The sequence below is a fragment of the Bufo gargarizans genome, chromosome 1 (genome assembly GCF_014858855.1).
Source record: "Bufo gargarizans isolate SCDJY-AF-19 chromosome 1, ASM1485885v1, whole genome shotgun sequence".
NCBI lineage: Eukaryota > Metazoa > Chordata > Amphibia > Anura > Bufonidae > Bufo > Bufo gargarizans.
The window spans coordinates 344693337-344716208 of record NC_058080.1 but is presented as its reverse complement, the minus strand read 5'-3'; the positions used below and the strand labels follow the sequence as shown (position 1 = coordinate 344716208).

General features: G+C 47.2%; 1 protein-coding gene across 2 annotated transcripts in view; it reads left to right on the top strand.

The window, feature by feature from the left end:
- Nucleotides 1–22872, top strand: part of TIMM44 (translocase of inner mitochondrial membrane 44) — a 311940-nt gene that overhangs the window by 207945 nt on the left and 81123 nt on the right. For both annotated transcript variants that reach the window (XM_044306675.1, XM_044306666.1), the window contains 2 exons: nt 60–152; nt 13041–13165. In XM_044306675.1, coding sequence (XP_044162610.1) covers nt 60–152; nt 13041–13165 — 218 coding nt within the window. The remainder of the gene's footprint in view (nt 1–59; nt 153–13040; nt 13166–22872) is intronic.

Here is a 22872-nt window from a genome sequence, read left to right as displayed (position 1 = left end):
TAAATCTCCCCCTAGTGATACTGATTCATTTAAACTGATCCCATATTGTTTCTAAATAGGATTTTTTGAAATGAAGATGAAATATGATGAAAGTGATAATGCACTTATCAGAGCATCACGCACTATCACAGACAAAATCAGTGACTTTTTTGGTAAGACTCTCATTTATTTAACCTTTTTGTGTTTTACGTATAAATGTTGGTTGTAGCTCCTGTTTGAGTGCCTCTTTTATTTCGGCTTTCAGTGCTATTACCTAGAAGTACAAATAATTCATATATGGAGGTAAGCCTAGGTGCACATCTGCAGTCAAAATCGCCTGATCCAGTATATGCCGGACACTGCCTGCACACAGTGGATCCCATTCACTATAATGGAGTCCATCAGGTTACCGGGATGAATTCTGTATGCAGAATTTCCTTTTTCTGGGATCTGCAATGGAATATCCTGCTGGATCTTTGACCGCTGACTATCTTTGACCGCGAACCTAGCCTTTGTTGGCAGAAAATCTCATAATTCCCTTTACATGAACTTAAAATGAATTGAAAACGGTCTGGAGATATAATTTTATATTAATCATATTCTCCACCATTTTTACTCTGTCAGTGCAGGTTCTGTTGAGAACATGTGGGGGTTTCTGAGGTCCCTATATGAAGAAGAATATAGGACTCTGACACCGTGTACTAAATATTTTCTCAATGTAGAATTTGTTTTTAATAGAATTTGGTAGTAATTATGTGATTTAAAAGGGATTTCTGGGACTTGATGATCTATCTTTAGGACTCCCCACACCCCTGCTGATGCTATAATAGAACCAGGAACGGCTCCATACACTGTTTAGTGGCTATGCCTGACTACTGTAGCTTGGTACAATTCAAGTGAGGCTACTTTCACACTCGCGTTTGATGCGGATCCGTCTTGTATCTGCACAGACGGATCCGCACCAATAATGCAAATGCTTTTATCCGTTCATAACGGATTTCTTTGCATTATACAAAAAAAAAGTCTAAGTCAAAACGGATCCGTCTTGACTTACATTGAAAGTCAATGGGGAACGGATCCGTTTTCAATTGCACCCTATTGTCAGTGAAAAACGGATCCGTCCATGGGGGCGTGGCCAGCAGCCAGCATGTAAGCACGCATCTGAGTGTAGCTCCGCTTACCCTCGCTAATCCTGAGCCATCCTGACAAACTGCTGACTCCAGGCACAGAGTGGACGGTGTACAGACGTAAGCGAAGACCCCGCACACCGAATATGGGGCCCAACAAGGCGCAAACCGCTGCTGAGCGGCTAAAAGAGTTTGCCCGCTCTGAGGTCCAAAATGGCGCCGCGACTCCGACCCGAGCGGCCGTTACACGCGGTCAAGCTGCCCAACAGGCGGAGGCTGAGGACAACGCCGAGCCTGAATTCACCCTGAAAGTAGCTTATGAACAGCTGCTGGTGGCGATATCGTCGTGCCAGTCCTTGCTTACCGGGAAGCTAGAGGAGGTGAGGGTGGACGTGAGCCTGCTCCGTCATGATATGCAACAGTTGCGGGACCAGGTCAAGATCACTGAGGATCGGGTGTCTGCCCTGGAAGATTTGACTAGACCAATGGCAGGAAAGGTGCAAGAGCTGGAGCGCTCTGTGGGCCAGTGGCAGCAGAAGTGCGATGATCTGGAGAACAGATCTCGCCGCAATAATGTAAGAATCCTGGGCCTACCGGAGAAAGCTGAGGGCAGGGATCCTGCGGCCTTCTTGGAGTCCTGGTTCAAGGTGCAGTTTCCAGAGGCGCCCTTTTCCCCTGCGTATGCTGTGGAGAGAGCCCACCGTGTCCCAGCCAGACATCCCCCACCTGGGGCTCCTTCAAGACCCTTATTGGCACGCCTGCTGAACTGGAGGGACAGGGACCTTCTCCTCAGTCAAGCCAGGAGCAAGCAAGACATCAGGCACGACAATGCGCGTGTCTCCCTGTTCCCATATTTCTCCGCCGATCTCCAGAAGCTGAACCTCCAGTACTCAATGGCTTATCCGGCGTGCCTCAGAGTTGTTGATGGCGACAAATCAGTTTTCTTCAGTGATCCTAGGGAAGCCGAAGAGTGGGCCTCAAGGAAGATGACTCGTCCTGAACCACGTTGAACTATCATCTGATCGATACCAGCAAGTATTATGTTTTCCTCTTTCTCCTGTTTTCAATGGGACTCGGCTGAGGTCTCTTGATCCTTATGCCGCCTCCATTTTCTTTCTTTTTTGCACTAGATATTGCCCCCTCAGGCTTCGAGGTGCTGTGGAGAGACTTGCCTGGACTATCAGGAGGGGCCCTTTCAGCGTCCTGGGTTATACTCTTGATAGCTACTGATTTGTTCCTCATATGTGTTTCACTGTTATATTTTTATGCTGGCAATTTGTCCTATGCCTATTAGAAGAGGGGGGGAGCTAAACCTGTGTAGTAATTACATCTTGTTACACTATACAGGTCCCTGAGTTATTGGCCACCAAGTTGGTCGGTTTTATGTCCAACATTCTCAGGTTAATACTGTTAATATTCTGCATTATGTTTTACCTATTTACTCATGTACTTCTGTCACAAGCACGATTGCTCCTCTACACTGTAGTGGCAAGGGAGTTACTGTTCCACTTTTACCAGGCATCTGTGAGCTCGGTAACTGCGCCCTGGGAGTGGATTTATGTCATTGATATATCATTAGAGTCCCCATGGCCTCACTGAGGGTGCTGTCGTGGAACGTGCGGGGTTTGGGGGATCCCAAAAAGAGGATCGCGGTGTTCTCCCACATCCGTTCCTTTAATCCGCATATAGTAGGTCTCCAAGAAACTCGCCTCACCCCTGAAACGGGTAATAGGCTGAGGAAGCCATGGGCCCAGCATTTGTTTAACGCTTATGGCACCTCCCATTCTAGAGGGGTTTCCCTGCTGCTTCACAAGAGTCTTAGATGCAAGGTTAATAATACTGTTGTGGACCCGAGCGGTCAGTATATTTTCCTACATGTCCACATCAACAATGTCCCCTATGTAGTGGTCAACGTGTATATATAACCCTCCCCCTGCCTCCATTTCCCTATTATAGGCCATACCGGGCTTTGTAGCCCATTATCCCACGGCCCGCTTGATCTGCATGGGAGACTTCAACTTGGTTATGAGTGAGAGCTTAGATAGGTTTAGAAGTGGTACCAGCAGGGCTGGGTCTGATGGCGATGGTACGGTTCTCGCTAGAATATCCCAGGAGATGGGATGGATAGACATGTGGAGGGCCAGGCATTTGGGTGTTAGGGAGTACTCCTGCTTCACACCTGCCAGAGGAGCATTATCTAGGATAATTACATATTTGGCAATGCCATGGTATATACGGAGTTGGTTGAGATACGTTATGGACCCCAGGGACCCTCGGATCATGCTCCGGTGCTGGCGGAACTAGCCCTATCTGACTCTGTTAATAGGGGTTGTAAGATGCGTATACATCCTTTTTGGCTGTCCTTGTTTGGCTTGAATGACAGAATTCCGGACCAGTTGAAGGTGTTTCTCGAGATACAGGGGGATAACACTGATGCCCTGCTTCTCTGGGAGACCATGAAGGCGTACCTCAGGGGGTGTCTCAAATCCTCTATCTCTTATGTCAAAAGAGACTCGCAACGTAAGGAGCTTAACCTGCATACTAGGTGTAGAGAGGCCGAAAGAGCGTTCACTGAGACCCCCACTGAGGAACGCAGGGTGGAACGGCTGTCGAGAGGTAGAATGTATATGCTGCATCTGGAGGAAAAGAGCAAAAGGAAGCTTTTCTTTCTCAAGCAGCAGTCATTTGAGACTGGCAATCAGGCTGGGAAGCTGCTTGCACATGTTGCGCGTAATAATAGTATGCCCCCCCCCCCCCCAGTGCTCTGTATACAAGATGCGAACGGGCACATAGCGGAGACTGTGCAGGACATATTTCATGACTTCTATAGGGACCTATACAGTCGGCTGCTGATTACTCGGAGCATGATCTAAAGGCCTACCTTGGTGAAGTGTCTCATCTTTGGCTAGAAGATCTGGATAGAGGTCTTATGGAGGAGGATATCACGCTTGAGGAGGTGGAGAGAGCTATCAAGGATCTACAAGTGGGGAAAGCTTCCGGTCCGGATGGCATTCCGGTTGAGGTGTATTCTCGGTATCTGGAGAACCTGGGTCCTCGACTCCTCAGTCTGTATCGGGACGCGCACTCTCGCGGATCCTTGCCAGACTCCATGTATGATGCCTCCATTGTTGTGATCCTTAAACCTGGCAAGGATCCTCTGGACTGCGGATCTTATTGTTCAATTTCCCTCCTAAATTTGGACTATAAAATCCTGACCAGAATACTAGCCAATAGACTGAATAAGGTGGTTACATCTGTGGTCCACTCTGATCAGTCGGGCTTCATGCCTGGTAGGTCCACTTCAGACAATATAAGGAGGGCTCAGGTTGTTGCGCAGGTTGGGGTGGCGGAGAAAGCGACATGGGCCCTGCCCCTCCCTGGACACTGCCAAAGCTTTCGATTCCCTGGAATGGCCCTTTCTGTTGGCGGATCTCAAGAGCTTTGGCTTTGGCCCTAATTTTATTAGATGGGTTGAAACACTATATAGCCCTACGGCTAGCATCCAGCTTAATGGCGCCCATTCTAACAAACTTCCCTTATGCAGGGGTACGAGGCAGGGTTGTCCACTGTCGCCTCTGCTGTTCGCGATTGCGAGAACACCTGGCCATTAGATTTAGGCAAGACCAGATATATGTCGGTGTGGGGGCGGACGGTAGGGAGGAAAGAATTGGGTTATATGCGGATGACCTAATTTTGTATGTCAAACCCGGAGGTGTCCCTTCCCAGAGCTATTGAGATCATAGAGCGTTTTGGACGCTACTCAGGGCTGCATATCAACTGGGGCAAATTGGCCTTTTATGCCCTTATGGATGCACGATTGGCCCGAGCGTCATTATAATCTGCCCGTAGTAGATCGTTTTAAATACCTGGGGGTAAAAATTACTAGAGCCGCACCTTTCCTATACCCTGAATATAGAACCTTTGGAATCTCTGTTTGTGGAGAAATTTAAAGCTTGGGAGGCTCTACCTCTGTCTATCATGGGAAGGCTGAATTTGGTAAAGATAGTGCTATTGCCAAATGGCCTATATCTACTGTCCCACGCTTGCACGCCGGTCCCTAGGGGTTTCTTCAAACGTATCCATGCATTAGTCACTTCCTTTGTGTGGGGCAAGTCTAGGAGGAAACTTTCAATGGCGGTCCTACAGAGATCAAAGCTGCAGGGGGGTGCCTCCCTCCCAGATTTCTTTCTGTACTTCATAGTGAGCCAGCTGAGATTCCTTAGGAGTTGGGTCACTGATGCTATAATGACTAATTCTGAATTCTATCTACATCAACACTTAAGGGTGTCTAAACTGGGGCCTGTTTTGGAAGGCTCTGCCCATCTGCGCACGGGACTCCTTTCAATTCACAAGCTGGCTCATCAGATATGGCAGGCCTCTAAGTTGAATGTTTATACGGATCTTCCCAACGAGGTTCCCATCTGGGACAATCTCATGTTCCCTCACCTGGCGCAGCTGGAGGGTGTGTCTGAGTGGAAACGGCACGGCGTTCTGACATTGGGAGATTTATATGAGAACGCACAACTCTGTTCATTTCCGCAGAAGCAAGACAAATTTCTTGTGCCTTGCACTCTCTTCTTCAGATACCTCCAGCTGAGACACGCACTACAAGCCCAATTTCCGGGGGGGAGGGGGGGTCAGAGGCATGTCTAAGTACCCCGTTATTGGTGTTTTGAAATCGCACGGCCCGATGGGTATAGTGTCAGTATTATACACTCACCTACTTAATTGCCGCATGACGGCTGCTCCGCTGACAGTTGAGGATAAGTGGAGGCAGCTAATTCCCTCTTTATCTCCTGAAGATTGGGAGGAGGCACTGGCAGCCCCGACCAAAGTATCACCCTCCATAAATAACAAAATGATTCAACTATTCATCCTTCATCGCAGCTACCTCACTCCCACTAGACTTCAGAAGATGGGAAGACTCGCTCACAATAGGTGTCATCCATGTAATATAGAGGGAGCAAACTTCTGGCATATGATTTGGGATTGCGAAATCATTCGCCAATTCTGGGTCGCAGTACTGGAAGTCCTTGCTACCATGGTTCCAGCGGCACTACCCCTATGCCCCAAGTTGTGTATACTGGGGGTTGTGGATGAGGAGTTGTGGTCCCATTACCATAGAATCTTTATAGTTGAAACTTTATTCCTTGCCAGGAAGGCAATCGCCTTGAGGTGGATGGGTGATTTCCCTCCCTCTAAGGGACAGTGGATCTCCCTGGTGAATCATGCAGTCTCTATGGAGAAGGTTGTCTACAAGCACAGAGGGTGCCCTCAGAAATTCGATAGAGTGTGGGGCGACTGGTGTGCCTCTCCGATCACTTTACACTCTTCGCACATGTATGTGACAGGCAGTGGTCCTCGATGACCCTCCTCCTCAGCCCCAAGTGGCTTATACTTTTAAATGCAGTTTTCACTGTAATTATGCTCTATTGTGTGTATGGTGCTGTACTCTATGCTGACTGTGTATCATTCAATCCATCATCCCCCGCCTGGGGCTATTGGTATATTTGCAACCCTGTCCTATGTAACTCTGTTTAACTTGCTCTTCAAAATTTTAACCCCTGCGTGGGTTGATGCAATGTCTTGTGTGCATCATGCTTGTGATAAACATCTTTTAATAAAACGAGTTTAAAAAAAAAAAACGGATCCGTCCCCATTGACTTGCATTGTAAGTCTAGACTGATCCGTTAGGCTCCGCATAGTCAGACGGTCACAAAAACGCTGCAAGCTGAGTTTTAGTGACCATCTAAAAAACGCAACGGAGACCAAACGCAGCCAAATTGATGCATTCTGAACGGATCCTTATCCATTGAGAATGCATTGGGGCTTAACGGATCTCACAAGCGGACCCAGAAACACTAGTGTGAAAGTAGCCTGAAAGTTTTTCCTTATGCTTATGATCACTGGTTCAATCTCTAAGTTTAAAGGGATTTTGTTACTTCAGCAAGTGGCTTTTATCAAGTAGAGAAAGTTAATACATGGCATGGCCTATTGCTTCCTTTACTGGCTGAATTCATTTTTCCATTAAACTATACACTGCTTGTTTCCATGGTTATGACCACCCTGCGATCCACCAGTGGTGCTTGTGCTTGCACATTATAGGACAAAATGCCAGCCTGGGACCGTGGGAGCACACATAGGCTGGTGCTTTTTTATAGTATGTAAACAGCCACAGCCACCACTGATGGATTGCAGAGTGGTCATAACCATGGAAATGAGCAGTGTATAATGTGATGGAAAAATTAATCCAGGAAGCAATATGGATAATAATACATTAGTAAATGCCTTGTATTAACTTTATCTATATGATAAATGCTATTTGATGAAGTGACAAATCCCCGTTAAGAACTATTTATTCCATTCTCTCTTCTTGGCTGGCTAGACAATCTGAAGAGGAACCAGAGAAATCGAATGAGATGTCTAGAGGATAACGCATGATGGATCCTCTGTGTTTGATATAATGTGCACTTTCCAGTTCATCCCTCATGACAGCACAACAGGAGGATGCTCCCCTTTGATCTTCTTGGGACAGGAAACAGAGGTTAAAAAGGTCTGTCCCCCTGCCACTCACCAGTGTTCTCCCTGTCCTGTTCCTGGAAGGATGCAGAGAGGTTCCCTGCTCTAGGGTTGAAGAGAATTCTACAAGAACTTTTAGGGCCTATGGCTGGCACTAGGATCGGGGGATGTCGGGACTCCCCTTCCAGGTTGCGAATAGCCTTGCTAAAACCTCTGGCGGTACATGGCTTGCTGCCTGACTTTGTGGCGTCTGAGCCTATAGGTGGGTTCTCCGATGGCCTGGGTTCGATCGTTGGGTTCATCCTCATCCTTCCAACCATATAAGTCGCTGTGCCCGTACCTCTTATGCGGACGACCCCTGGCTTGCTCCTAACCCTGATGAAGTGGGTAATGCAGCTGGTGGTTACCTCACGATGGATGGCTATGGGTTTATGGAGCTTAGATCCGCTGTTCCTTAACCCTGCCTCTGTGCATGTGGAGTTCAGCAGGATCATGCCTCAGTAAGCCTGAAAGTCAGCAGCTGGAATGGGGCCTTTTCTCCTCTCCTTACCAACGCTCTGTATGCAGGTATTGGCAGAAGCTGGGTGACAATATTGGTGCTTGCTTTGGCAGCACATATTCCAAGTAAACCAGGCAAACTACTTGTCAGGTAAGTAAACCAGACATCTGTTAAACCAACTGGATTGCCTCAACAGTTCTAATTACTTTAATTAAGAACCTGTGTGTGGATCTAAATGGGAACTCAAACGATAGTAGCATCACCTGTTTGAGGACTGATGTGGAGTTAAAATTTCCATAGCATCATCACGACTGCATACAAGGAGATTGACCTCTGTAGGGGCAGGAACAGAAAAACGATTAAATTCCCCCCTCCCACCAGCAACACCAGTGTTTCTTGTCCCTACAGAGGACAGGGCAGAGAAAGGTCTCCCTGGATCGGGAGGACTCGCTCTGGTCCTATCTGGAGCCTGCTCCCCGGGCGACGTCTCCCGCCTCACCTCTAGCAGGTTAAGCCGGGTTTACGCACCCGGCGCTTCGGGCGTATCTTCATGACATCACTTCCGTCGGACGGAGTGACATGGGCAGGCCTGTGGCGTACTCCCAGCTAAAAGCCGAACAGTGTTCCGAGCTGTGCACCTGCAGCCGCCGAGCACTGGAGTGACTAACTGAGCCCACGTACCCAGCAGCAGTACTCTGCCTCGTGATGTCCGGAACGGAGACGCCAAAGGAGTCGGACCACCCATTGCCTCCATCCGTGAGTTCCCCTTAGGGGAAAGACGTTCTTATATTATGATGGTCAGGGAGTCTCTTTGATCTCGCTCTCCTCTTGCTGGAGTATTGTATGGGCAGTATTTTAGCTCTCATGGCCAACACCCCCCCCCCCCCCCCCCCCCCCCCAAAACGCCAACCCCATCTCATGGATACATTTTTTCTTTTAGGTCTCCAAGGAGGCGCTAAAGAAAATCAAAAGATCCCTTAAGTGCATTTCCTGTAATGCCCGACTTCCTGAGGCTGTGTTAGACAACATTCCGTCGGTCAAATCGCAGAAAGGGGGGATCATCTGCGCTGGAGCTACCCCAAAGGGGGTAAAGGAAGAGGTTTTCCTACCTCCTACTCTAAACCAAATGACAAACCATGAGGCCGTGGTGGGGGGGAAGGCTCTCAAACTTCCTGACATCCTGGGAATTAATCTCCCAGAATGCTTGGACAAGAGAGATCATAAGCTCAGGATACAGCTGTCTTCAAAACCCTCAAACAGATTTTCAATAACGCGCTTCCAGACATATCTGTGGCAGGAAATTCAAGACATCAGGTGAAGGGAATTCTATTCGAACCTTTTTCTGATAAAGAAAAAGGAGGGTTCGTTCCGTATGATAATAAATTTGAAACCCTTAAAGGGAACCTGTCACCAGAATTTTGTGTATAGAGCTGAGGACATGGGTTGCTAGATGGCTGCTAGCACATCCGCAATACCCAGTCCCCATAGCTCTGTGTGCTTTTATTGTGTAAAAAAAAAACAACGATTTGATACATATGCAAATTAACCTGAGATGAGTCCTGTATGTGAGATGTCAGGGACAGGACTCATCTCAGGGTAATTTGCATATGTATCAAATCTTTTTTTTTTTTTACACAATAAAAGCACACAGAGCTATGGGGACTGGATATTGCGGATGCGCTAGCGGCCATCTAGCAACCTATGTCCTCAGCTCTACAGGGAGTGCAGAATTATTAGGCAAATGAGTATTTTGACCACATCATCCTCTTTATGCATGTTGTCTTACTCCAAGCTGTATAGGCTCGAAAGCCTACTACCAATTAAGCATATTAGGTGATGTGCATCTCTGTAATGAGAAGGGGTGTGGTCTAATGACATCAACACCCTATATCAGGTGTGCATAATTATTAGGCAACTTCTTTTCCTTTGGCAAAATGGGTCAAAAGAAGGACTTGACAGGCTCAGAAAAGTCAAAAATAGTGAGATATCTTGCAAAGGGATGCAGCATTCTTAAAATTGCAAAGCTTCTGAAGCGTGATCATTGAACAATCAAGCTTTTTAATCAAAATAGTCAACAGGGTCGCAAGAAGCGTGTGGAAAAACCAAGGCGCAAAATAACTGCCCATGAACTGAGAAAAGTCAAGCGTGCAGCTGCCAAGATGCCACTTGCCACCAGCCATATTTCAGAGCTGCAACATCACTGGAGTGCCCAAAAGCACAAGGTGTGCAATACTCAGAGACATGGCCAAGGTAAGAAAGGCTGAAAGACGACCACCACTGAACAAGACACACAAGCTGAAACGTCAAGACTGGGCCAAGAAATATCTCAAGACTGATTTTTCTAAGGTTTTATGGACTGATGAAATGAGAGTGAGTCTTGATGGGCCAGATGGCTGGGCCCGTGGCTGGATTGGTAAAGGGCAGAGAGCTCCAGTCCGACTCAGACGCCAGCAAGGTGGAGGTGGAGTACTGGTTTGGGCTGGTATCATCAAAGATGAGCTTGTGGGGCCTTTTCGGGTTGAGGATGGAGTCAAGCTCAACTCCCAGTCCTACTGCCAGTTTCTGGAAGACACCTTCAAGCAGTGGTACAGGAAGAAGTCTGCATCCTTCAAGAAAAACCATGATTTTCATGCAGGACAATGCTCCATCACACGCTTCCAAGTACTCCACAGCGTGGCTGGCAAGAGAGGGTATAAAAGAAGAAAATCGAATGACATGGCCTCCTTGTTCACCTGATCTGAACCCCATTGAGAACCTGTGGTCCATCATCAAATGTGAGATTTACAAGGAGGGAAAACAGTACACCTCTCTGAACAGTGTCTGGGAGGCTGTGGTTGCTGCTGCACGCAATGTTGATGGTGAACAGATCAAAACACTGACAGAATCCATGGATGGCAGGCTTTTGAGTGTCCTTGCAAAGAAAGGTGGCTATATTGGTCACTGATTTGTTTTTGTTTTGTTTTTGAATGTCAGAAATGTATATTTGTGAATGTTGAGATGTTATATTGGTTTCACTGGTAATAAATAATTGAAATGGGTATATATTAGTTTTTTGTTAAGTTGCCTAATAATTATGCACAGTAATAGTCACCTGCACACACAGATATCCCCCTAAAATAGCTAAAACTAAAAACAAACAAAACTACTTCCAAAAATATTCAGCTTTGATATTAATGAGTTTTTTGGGTTCATTGAGAACATGGTGGTTGTTCAATAATAAAATTAATCCTCAAAAATACAACTTGCCTAATAATTCTGCACTCCCTGTATACACAAAATACGGTGACAGGTTCCCTTTAAACAAGTTCATCTTGTATCGAAAGTTCAGGATGGAATCCCTGATGTCGACAGTACCCTTGTTAACCCCAAATGTCCTGATGTGTACGATAGAGCTACGAGATGCCTACCATCACATCCCAATCCATACCAACTCCCAAAAATTCCTCCGGTTTGCCATCGAAGATGACAGAGGCCGAAACCATCACTATCAGTTCAGAGCACTCCAGTTTGGAATTTCCTCAGCCCCGAGGATCTTTACAAAGTTAGTAGTGGAAATGGTGGCGTTCTTAAGGAAAGCGGGCCTGACGCTAGTTCCGTACTTAGACACCCTTCTATCAATACTAGACAGGCTGGGATGGATGGTAAACAGGAACAAGTCTATTCTTTCACCTTCCACAAGGATATTCTTTCTGGGAATGATCCTAGACGCCCAGGCTACCTTTCTTCCCCAGGACAAGATCTCAGCCCTGCAACGGAAAATCAGGCGGTTTTAACTGTGCTGGTGGAACTCTCACTATTGTGCGGTTTATGACATCTTGCAGATAGCCCACGACTGCTCAGCATAGAGGTGTGGGTGGTTCTGAACCATACAGAGAGGACATGCTGAGCTTTCCAACCTGCGTGGAAGTATACTGTGATTTAATCTAGTGGTATCTGTCTTGACCCGGATTAAGTGAATACCTGCATTCGAGGAAAAAAGCTCTGTATGAATGAGGAGCAGCGCGGTCCCACCAGATTGACAGGAACATATTGGAGCCCCTCATGCACCATGTCACGGTATCTCAGCACGCATGGGGTCCTACCACTAAACTGCCGTGGTGTGTGAACAGGGTCTGAACAGTGGAATTAACTCACAGCCATGCTCACATGCCTCCATAGTGGTATCACAAATACATTGTAAGGTAAAATAAAGCTGTTAGCTGCACCCACAACAGACCATGTGACACAGAAGCTACCAGGTGCAAAAGAATGTTACCAACATACACCTAAGGACAAAAACTCACAGAAAAACGGGTGAAAATGCTCCAAACCCAGACACTGTGTCGTGTCTATAACCGGGCAGTTTAGTGGTAGGACCCCATGCGTGCTGAGACACCGTGACATGGTGCATGAGTGCCTGCTGCCACTTGCCTCTGTGCTTGGCCTGCTGCTCTTGCCGCCTCGGTGGGCAGTGGCCGGCTGCCGCTTGCCGCCATGCTCGCACCTATAGCTGCAGCTATGTACGCTGCACAGGACCTGTAACCTTTTGCCACTCCTCATTCCCTGTTTCTCCTGACTAGTGCTATGTAAAGATCTTGTGTAACCCTTAAGACTGCTTCTGACCTTGAAGCAATGCGGCAGGTGGGTCTTCTTCTTCTTCCTCCAACGGACAAGAACAGGACGGTGTGCTGTCCGCATTTTTTAACGGACCCGTTGAAATTTAATGGGTCCGCATCCAATCCACAAAAAAAAACATCGGACACGGAAACGAACAACGTTCGTGTGCATGTAGCCTAATTCCTATTTTCTCCAGTTACTCGTGCTGCTGGTTTTCTGCATTTTTTTTGTTTTGTTTTCTAACTACTATTGGTCTGGTAGATTAATTTGAATTAACTGTGCAAAAAAACTGTGGTTGTATAACCATTTTTGTTTTTTAGGGGGAATGTTTTCTAAAACTGAGATGTCAGAGGTTTTAACAGAAATTGTAAAGGTTGATCCAAACTTTGATAAGGATGCATTTTTGAAATTGTGTGAGAAGGATATAATTCCAAACATATTGGAGGTAAAATGTATTGCTTTTGTCTTTCTGGTTATATGTTATTCTTATACTTAGACTAAACTGTTACTCAAATGTTAAGTATAATAATGTAGTAATTTAGCATCCGTCTAAAATATTCAAAAATAATCCATGGGCATAAATTAAGACTGTCTGTTACATTTTGCTACTTTATTTGAGGACTTAATGGGCTTAGTTTGAGGATATATAGTTTCCTGTGACTAGTCAGTATTTGTATGTTAAAACTATTGAAATGATACTAGAGTTCATATAGAAAGTGTGTGAAAGTGATGGTTCTTCATGTACAGTCGTGGCCAAAAGTTTTAAGAATTGCATAAATATTGGAAAAGTTGCTGCTTAAGTTTTTATAATAGCAATTTGCATATACTCCAGAATGTTATGAAGAGTGATCAGATGAATTGCATAGTCCTTCTTTGCCATAAAAATTAACTTAATCCCCCAAAAAACTTTCCACTGCATTTCATTGCTGTCATTAAAGGACCTGCTGAGATCATTTCAGTAATCGTCTTGTTAACTCAGGTGAGAATGTTGACGAGCACAAGGCTGGAGATTATGATGTCAGGCTGATTGGGTTAAAATGGCAGACTTGACCTGTTAAAAGGTGGGTGATGCTTGAAATCATTGTTCTTCCATTGTTTGTTAACCATGGTGACCTGCAAAGAAACGCATGCAGCCATCATTGCGTTGCATAAAAATGGCTTCACAGGCAAGGATATTGTGGCTACTAAGATTGCACCTCAATCAACAATTTATAGGATCATCAAGAACTTCAAGGAAAGAGGTTCAATTCTTGTTTAGAAGGCTTCAGGGCGTCCAAGAAAGTCCAGCAAGCGCCTCCTCTCCTAAAGAGGATTCAGCTGCGGGATCGGAGTGCCACCAGTGCAGAGCTTGCTCAGGAATGGAAGCTGGCAGGTGTGAGCGCATCTGCACGCACAGTGAGGCGAAGACTTTTGGAAGATGGCCTGGTGTCAAGAAGGGCAGCAAAGAAGCCACTTCTCTCCAAAAAAAAACATCAGGGACAGATTGATCTTCTGCAGAAAATATGGTGAATGGACTGCTGAGGACTGGGGCAAAGTCATATTCTCCGATGAAGCCGCTGTCCGATTGTTTGGGGCATCAGGAAAAAAGGCTTGTCTGGAGAAGAAAAGGTGAGCGCTACCATCAGTCTTGTGTCATGCCAACAGTAAAGCATCCTGAGGCCATTCATGTGTGGGCTTGCTTCTCATCCAAGGGAGTGGGCTCACACACAATTTTGCCCAAAAACACAACCATGAATAAAGAATGGTACCAAAACACCCTTCAACAGAAACTTCTTCCAACAATCCAACAACAGTTTGGTGAAGAACAATGCATTTTCCCCTCCCCCACAACAGCACCACTGAGAGATGGCTCCGCCTCCATGTACAGGAAACCTGTAGCATAAAACAGGTGGAGCCACTCTCCCACCTCAGTGAGGTTTCCTGTCCCTGGAGCAGGAGACTTGTAGCTTTTTCCTTCTAGGGGACCATGGCTTGGAAATCCTAGGAAAGCCCAGAGAGTTATGGGTCTTACCAGCCTGAGACCGGGTGCCGGGTCTTTTTTCTTTAAGGATGGGGTTTGGTCCGGGCCAAATCTTCATCTGGAGGCTGTGGACACCGGTCCCTCAAAGGAGTGAGACCGTGTGGGAGCCGCAGAGCAGGAGAGCTGCTGATGAGAAACGCGCCAGAGGGCAGTTGTTCCGGGCGCAGGAGCAGTGGAGCGCGCCGGAGGGGAAACCGGAAGTCGCAGGAATTACGTCACAAGGTGAGACGTGCGTTCCACAGACAAGGTGACCGGAAATAAAAGAATGAGCAGGCTGAACAGCGTTCTCAGAGTTGCAGACACCATTGAAGTCTGCTGTTGATAGTTTTTTTTCTAACTCTGGGCTATCAGTTTATTCCCCTTTCAGTGGAAGCGCTTGTTCAACAACCGGATCGACAACGGGTGAGAACACCAGATGGTTTCTGGCACAGCGGCTCCCAGGGAACATGTGGAACTCTCCAAGATGAGGTGCTGTTCCCTGCTTCATATTGAATCTTAACCTCTATGCCTCTAGGAATATCATGGAGGAGGACAAGAGGTCGGAAGAAGTGCAGTCAGAAAAACAGACGCCGGTATAAAGAGCTTCTGAGGGGGTAAGATACAATGGTTTATGAGGATACTGATATGTGTACTTCGTATCTACTATTTGTTCCTTAGGTGGCACCTAAAAAAGTCGTATCAAAAAGGAAAAATAAGAGTGTGCATTATGTAAATGCCCCTTGTCTTCGTCATATTCTAAAAAATTATGCCAGGAATGTATCGAGTGGACACTGGCAGAGGAATCCCCGAATTTCATGAAGGATATTAGAGCATTGATTAAATCGGAGGTTAAGGAATCCGTTAAAACATCTAAAAAGCCTAAAAAATCAGTGGAAAGAACAGATTCAGATGTGGAATCTTTAGGCATTAGTGAAGAGGATAAGGATGAAAGGTCTGAGGATTCGTCCTTTTCAGAAGAGGAGAATGAGAAAAAAATCCTGTTTCCAGTAACGGATACGGAAAAACTACTTAAAACTATTAGGGCTACTCTAGAGCTAGAGGACGTCAAAGAAGACAGATCTATGGCAGACACAGTCTTTGAGGGATTACGGGAAAATATGTTTTCCTTTACATAAAAGTATATCAGCTCTAATAGAAAGGAATGGAAGAAACCAGACAGAGGCTTTTGTAAGTAAACATTTTAAGAAAAAATACCCCTTTGAGGAGGAGGCCACTACATCGTGGGATAAGTAGCCTAGATTGGACGTAGCCATATCTAAAGTTTCCAGAAGATCTTCCTCACCATTTGAGGATATGGAAAAGGACCCACTAAATAAAAAAAATACTCTTGTCTCAAAAATACATGGGAGGCATCTACAGCTTCCTTCAGACCCAACATAGCAGCAACAGTTACAGCCAGGTCTTTGGCCATTTGGCTTGAAAGGCTAGAGGGGCAGTTAAGAGATAAGTTCCCTAGGGATCAGATTCTGACTTCGTTGCCGACCTTACAAAAAAAGCGGCTGATTTTTTTTTATCCGACTCTCTGGTTGAAGCGGTTCGATTGTCGGCCAGGTCTGCTTCCATTTCAAACTCTGCCCGTAGAGCCCTATGGCTGAAGAACTGGAGGGGAGGAGACATGGCTTCCAAACAGCGCTTGTGCAGTATTCCCTGTCAGGGACAGTTCCTGTTTGGCCCAGAACTTGATGCCCTCCTAGAAAAGGCAGCTGACAGAAAAAAGAGAATGCCACAAGAGTCCTCTTTCTCACAGTTTAGACCCTACAGACGTCCCTTTCGTAATGCATCTAGGTTTCAGGGAAAGTGGCAGTCGGGGGACAGAGATCAGTTTCCCATGCCCAGGGGGTACGGGCTTCATGTTCGGGAATGCCTCCTCCCAGAAGGACAAGTTGTCCAAGAAATGACGCCAGGCTGCAGGTAGGAGGGAGACTAAAATTCTTTATTTCTGCCTGGAAGGAAATCGCAGGAAGTTGGGTGAGACATATTATGACAGAGGGCTTAAAACTGCAATTCAAAGGACATTGTCCACAAAGTTTTGTGGTTACAAGAAAATCTGAAAAATTGTCAAAGGAAGTGGATCAGCTGATTAATACCGGTGCCAAAAGCAGAGTGGGGGAAAGGCTTCTACTCAGCATTTTCTTAGTGAAAAAAAACAGACTGCTCCTTTCGGACGATTATACATTTAAGACAATTAAACAAGTCTCTAGTCATAAAGAAATTCAAGATGGAGACCATAAAGTCTGCAATTCTTTTAGTTTTTCAGGGATGTTTCATGGCGGTATTAGATTTGAAAGATGCATATCTGCATATCCCGATGCATCCTTCCTTCCAAAAAATTACTAAGGGTGGTGGTAGTCGAGAACAAAAGAACCAGACACCTACAGTTTCAGGTTATGCCTTTCGGACTGTCGAGTGCGCCAAGAACCTTTACCAAGGTGATGGCAGAAGTGGCCTCATTTATTCGCAAGGAATATATTCTTTTCCTGCCTCATCTAGGCGACTTCTTGATAATAGCGAAGTCACGGGAGAAGTGTCAGAATTCAGTTCAGAGAGTGATTCAGATTCTGGAGCATCTGGGATGGATAATCAATGTAAAGAAATCCAGGTTAAAATCCAGCACAAGCCAGACATTTTTGGGCTTGCAACAGAGTACTTTTTTTTCCATTAGAAAAAATTTAGAAAGTTCGGAACGAAGCCCGGAGAGCTCAGGAAAATCCAAGTATGTCTGTCCGGAAGGCCATGTCCCTACTAGGGTTAATGACAGCTTGTATTCCAGCAGTACAATGGGCATAGTTTCATTCAAGACAGTTCCAAGAGGACATATTGGAGATAACAAGACGAAAGGGGATTACCTTGGACTCCCAGATGAATCTCTGCAAGAGGACTCTTATCTCCCTCAACTGGTGGTTGGAGGTAAAGAATTTGGACCAGTGTATCCAGTGGAATTACCCAGAGCCTGTAGTTATTATGACAGGTGCCAGCCCATGAGAGTGGGGGGCACATTTCCAGGATCAGTTAAGGCAGGGAAGTTGGTCCCGGTTGCAGAGACAATTCTCCTCCAACAGGAAGGAATTAAGAGCAGTGTTAGCCTTAAGAGCAGCCCTTCCAGAGATACAACACCAGCATGTCAGGATTATGTCAGACAACAGAACGGTGGTTTCATACCTGAACCGTCAAGGAGGTACCAAATCCCGATCTTTAATGAGGGAAACAGAATTAATATTCTCGGAAAATAAGGGTCCAATTAACACACACATCTGCTCTGCATATAAAAGGGAAAGAGAATATCCAGGTCGACTTTTTAAGTCGCCATCGCTTGAGACAGGGAGAGTGGTCCCTAGATCCCTTAGTATTTGCGAAGATTGTGGAGTTATGGGGAAACCCCGAAATAGATCTTTTCGCAACCAGGGAGAACAGGCAGGTGGAGAAATTTTCCTCTCTCAGCCCTTATGAATCCCCGTTTGGGTTGGATGCTTTCCTCCTAGAATGGAAGTTTCACCTACCTAAGATATGCCTTTCCCCCGCTTCAGCTCCTTTCCAGGGTTCTCAGGAAAATAAGAGAGGAGAATTCAGACATGATAGTGATCGCCCCTTTTTGGCCAAAGAGGGCGGATCCATTCAGAATGCATCAGTTTGGCTCCGTTCCTACTGGTAAGTGACAGATCTGTGCGATGCACCGCACAGACCTGTCACTTACCAGTAGGAGGAGCGCCGGCCGGCCACAGACAGCGCAGGTGAGTATAAGCTAAGTAACCATGGCAGCCAGGACTGCAATAGTGTCCTGGCTGCCATGGTAACCGATTGGAGCCCCAGCGATTAAACTGGGACTCCGATCGGAAATGCCGCTCCGCTGCCACCAATGATGGGGGGGGGGGGGTTGTTAGCCTGTGGCCACTGCCACTAATGCTTTTAATACTGGGGAGGGAGGGAGGGCCGCACTGGCCACCAACGCTTTTAATACTGGGGGGGTTGGGGCGCGCACTGGCCACCAATGCTTTTAATACTAGGGAAGGGGGGGGGGCGCACTGGCCACCAATGCTTTTAATACTAGGGAAGGGAGGGAGGGAGGCCGCACTGGCCACCAATGCTTTTAATACTGGGGCGGGAGGGGCGTCTGGCCTGGCAGCACCCGATCAGGGTGCTGAGATCCGCACAATTGCCCCTTCAGGTGCCGTTAATTGTGTGGATCACAGCCCCCTGTAAGAGATCGGGTGGTGCCAGGCAGCAGGGGGCAGTTATGTACACAGTTCTTAGTATATTCTAACTTGAAGCGTCCCCATCACTATAGGAACGCCTCTGTGTTAGACTATACTGTCGGATCTGAGTTTTCACAATCTAACTCAAATCCGATGGTATATTCTAACATAGAGGCGTTCACATGGTGATGGGGACGCTTCAAGTTAAAATATACCATCTGTGCCGGCATACATACATAATTCCTCTGGGTAGCCATCTTATATGCTTCTGGCCTATGTAAAAAACCAGTGAACTCTCATCTTCTTGAAGCCTGGGTTACCTATGATATAGATGGACACTTTTATTACCACTACTCTGTAAGGCCAGCAATAAAAGGTCATAAAAGCTATACCAGGCCCAGCTCGCTGTCGAGCCTGGCTGGAGCGTGACGTCATTAATTTCCAGGTCTGGTTTGAGGAGAGCTAATAGCCCTTAATTAGCTCTGGGCATAAAACCAGTCCACTTTCATATTTCATTTATGAATCAACTTATGCCCTTTCTGACACCAGATCCAGGCTCTACAGAGTATTGTGGTTAATTGGGTATCCAATATGACTAGAGGATGTGATTCCTTAGCTGACCTATGGGTGGTAGAAGAACTACAGGTCCCAGCATTACCGTGTGTGGTCTCATTCTGTAGGTAAATAAATAAGGATCGCAAATATGTATTCTGTATAACAATATGCCGATGTATCAAGGAGATACGGGCTTAAGTATAATCCTCCTTGTAGGAACTGAACTTTGATGGGGTCATAAAACACTTGGGGGCAATCCCTAGGATTGACAGTCACTCTGCTGCCATTGGCTGACAGGAGTAAGTCTCCTGCCCATGGCAGAGTTCATAAAAATCCATGCACAAGGACAGAGGAGAGAGACCCATGGAACATCACCAGACACTTAATTGGACATTGACGGCATATCCCTGTATCAGAAGAACTTTGAGGGTCTCCCCTGATACATACTGAAAAGGGGTTTGCAAGGATTCAAAAAGGACATATGAACGACCATCTGAAACCCAGAGAAACTAAGTATTCTTTCATCTTTTTCCCTTTCATTTGAACTGTCGTGATTATTTATATTGTTATTATTATTCTGTAGTTTTATAGTCATTTTCATTAGACTTGTCTGCACTGCTTTTTACCGCTTATTAAAGATTATAAAATCTAAGTGGCCAAGTCTTCCATATTCTAAGCTGCTGAACAACGTACCTTGCCTTTGAAGAGACGTTACCAGGTAGTTAGTTACATTGCATTTAGGAATTGTAGCTGGGGGTGATTGACTGCGGTTGGTCAGTAAGTGATATCCGGTTCATCCACTGATCTGTGTGATAGTGAATGACCCGGATAGTCGGCTCGTGGACCGGGAACCCACGTGGTGGCAGTTACCGAAGTGTAGTGGGGGGTGTTAGCCGAGTGGTAATACCCCGGTCACGTGAGGTCTCTGTGTGTGCGCAGACTCCGTCACAGACCACTACGTCACAGCTGTGGGATCCGGAGCGGTCGGATCCATAGTTCGTGACATTTTCTGGTGGCAGCTTACGGGATTCTGCATGCTTAGAATATTAGTGCATGAAGTTATGTCCATAACTCTGTACTAAAGGATTGAAAAATTCTGGAAGACGAAGCACAGTGCATTAGTTTTGATAGAATAATAATTCACGACAGTACCCTCCCCTCTCTCTTGTTTTCTGTCCTATCTTTTATTTGGCAATAATGTCCGAATCCGTGAATTATGACGCCCTGAGCGTGGCTGATATCACAGCTCTGTGTGAGCACAAAGGCATCCAAGTATATGGGAAAAATAAGACTGTCCTTATCCAGGAGTTATGTGCACGGAGGAGTCAAGAGTCATCCCTGCAGGATTCAGAGAATGGAGGAGACTCTGGGGCCCCTGAGCCAGGTGACCCCTTCCAGAATGAGGATGATGAACTGGGAGGAGGACAGCCTGCTGGGGCTTGCAGTCCTCTAGCTGGACATAACTCTGTCTCTATGCCATCCCAAAATGGGCTGGACCAACTAATGCTCAGTAACCCGGACTTATATTTTCGGCTGCTGGAGGCACGTCGTGCAGAGCGTAAGGCTGAGCTCGAGGCTGCAGAGCGCAAGGCTGAGCTCGAGGCTGCAGAGCGCAAGGCTGAGCTCGAGGCTGCAGAGCGCAAGGCTGAGCTCGAGGCTGCAGAGCGCAAGGCTGAGCTCGAGGCTGCAGAGCGCAAGGCTGAGCTCGAGGCTGCAGAGCGCAAGGCTGAGCTCGAGGCTGCAGAGCGCAAGGCTGAGCGCGAGGCTGCAGAACGGGAAGCTGTCCGCAGGCATGAACTGGACCTGGCCCGAGTACAGCTTCAGGGGTCCGACCGGCATGCCACAGCCACAGGCCCATCCCTGATGGTCAAGCCAAAACTGCCTGTGATGGAGTCTGAGAACTGTGACATTGATCTTTTCCTGCATGCTTTTGAAACCTCATGCCAGCAGTACCAGGTACCAGAGCCACAGTGGGCGGGACATCTAATGTCCGCACTGAAGGGCAAAGCTATGGAGGCCCTGGTCGGACTACCATTAGCAGAGCGTACCAGTTACGCGGTCATCAAAAAGGCTATTCTGGTCAAGTACCAGCTGACTCCAGAGACTTACCGTTTACGGTTCCGGTCCCTGCGGAGAGGGCCCGGAGATACTTTTATGGACCATCTGGGCAAGTTGCAGACCACCTTCCAACAGTGGTCTGATCCCCTCACAGAGGACACCAAGCAGTCCCTGGCGGATCTGATGGTCCGAGAACAGTTTGTCTCCAATTGCCCCACAGATGTGCAAAAATATGTATGTGAGCACAAGCCGAAGAGTGCGCGAGAGGCGGCTGAGCTAGCCGATGAATATGTCGCCATGCCCAGCACTCGGGCATTCAAAGACACTCTGTCCCGTCTGGGAGGAACCTCTTCATCTGCTTCTTCCTCACGGCCAGCTTTGTCGGTTCCTGTCCAGCGACCCTTTCACAGGCCTGCACAAAGACCGGAAGGAGTCAAGCCAGCACCGACAGACGCGCGCAAGTGCTATGCGTGCGGCAAGCCAGGACACCTCAGCCACTCGTGCCCGGAGAAGAAGACAGCACCTCCTGGCAAGCTTGCCCGCAACCCATCATCTGTGCTGTTAGTGAATGGAGCTGCAAGACACACCGCAGACAACCTACAGTCGGTTACTGTGGGCAACCGGTGCACCACAGGCTTCCGCGATACAGGAGCCGAAGTCACACTAGTTCGGCCTGAACTAGTGGATGACGCAGACCTTATTCCCGGCAAAAGCCTCACCATCACGGGAGTTGGGGGGGTGAGCCCTAATGTTCCCCTAGCTCGTGTTTTCCTTGATTGGGGGGCTGGGAGTGGAGTAAGGGAGGTGGGAGTCTCTGCGGAGATCCCCACAAATGTTTTATTAGGCACTGACCTAGGACGATTGGTCTCGTGCTACGTGCCCCCTGGAAGCACACAGGACTCACCCGTCCCTATGGAGGTCACTGGACATACCGAGGTACTGTGCAAGGATGTTTGCGTAACATCAGATAACCTCGGGGATGGACCTCGGGAGGTGGGAGGTGGGGTGTGTGGGAGCAGTTCTCCTATGACAGGAGATGTAGAGGGGATGGCGGGTGTATGTACGCAGATAGTGGACATGTGTTTAACTGATTCAAGTTGTGCAAATGTTAAATGTGATGACATTATTGTGCCTGTGTTGCCCGTCACTCGCAGGGCTGCAAAAGCCGCAGCGGAACGCTCCATTGGGGAAGAGCAAGTGGAAGTGTCCCCTTCCACCGGTTCGGACCCTGTGGACTTAACCGCGTCAGAGCCTCAGCCACTGTCCCTGTTCGCCACAGGACAGCTGGCTGGGACTTGTAGTGCCGCCTTTGAACAGGCCCTGAGAGAT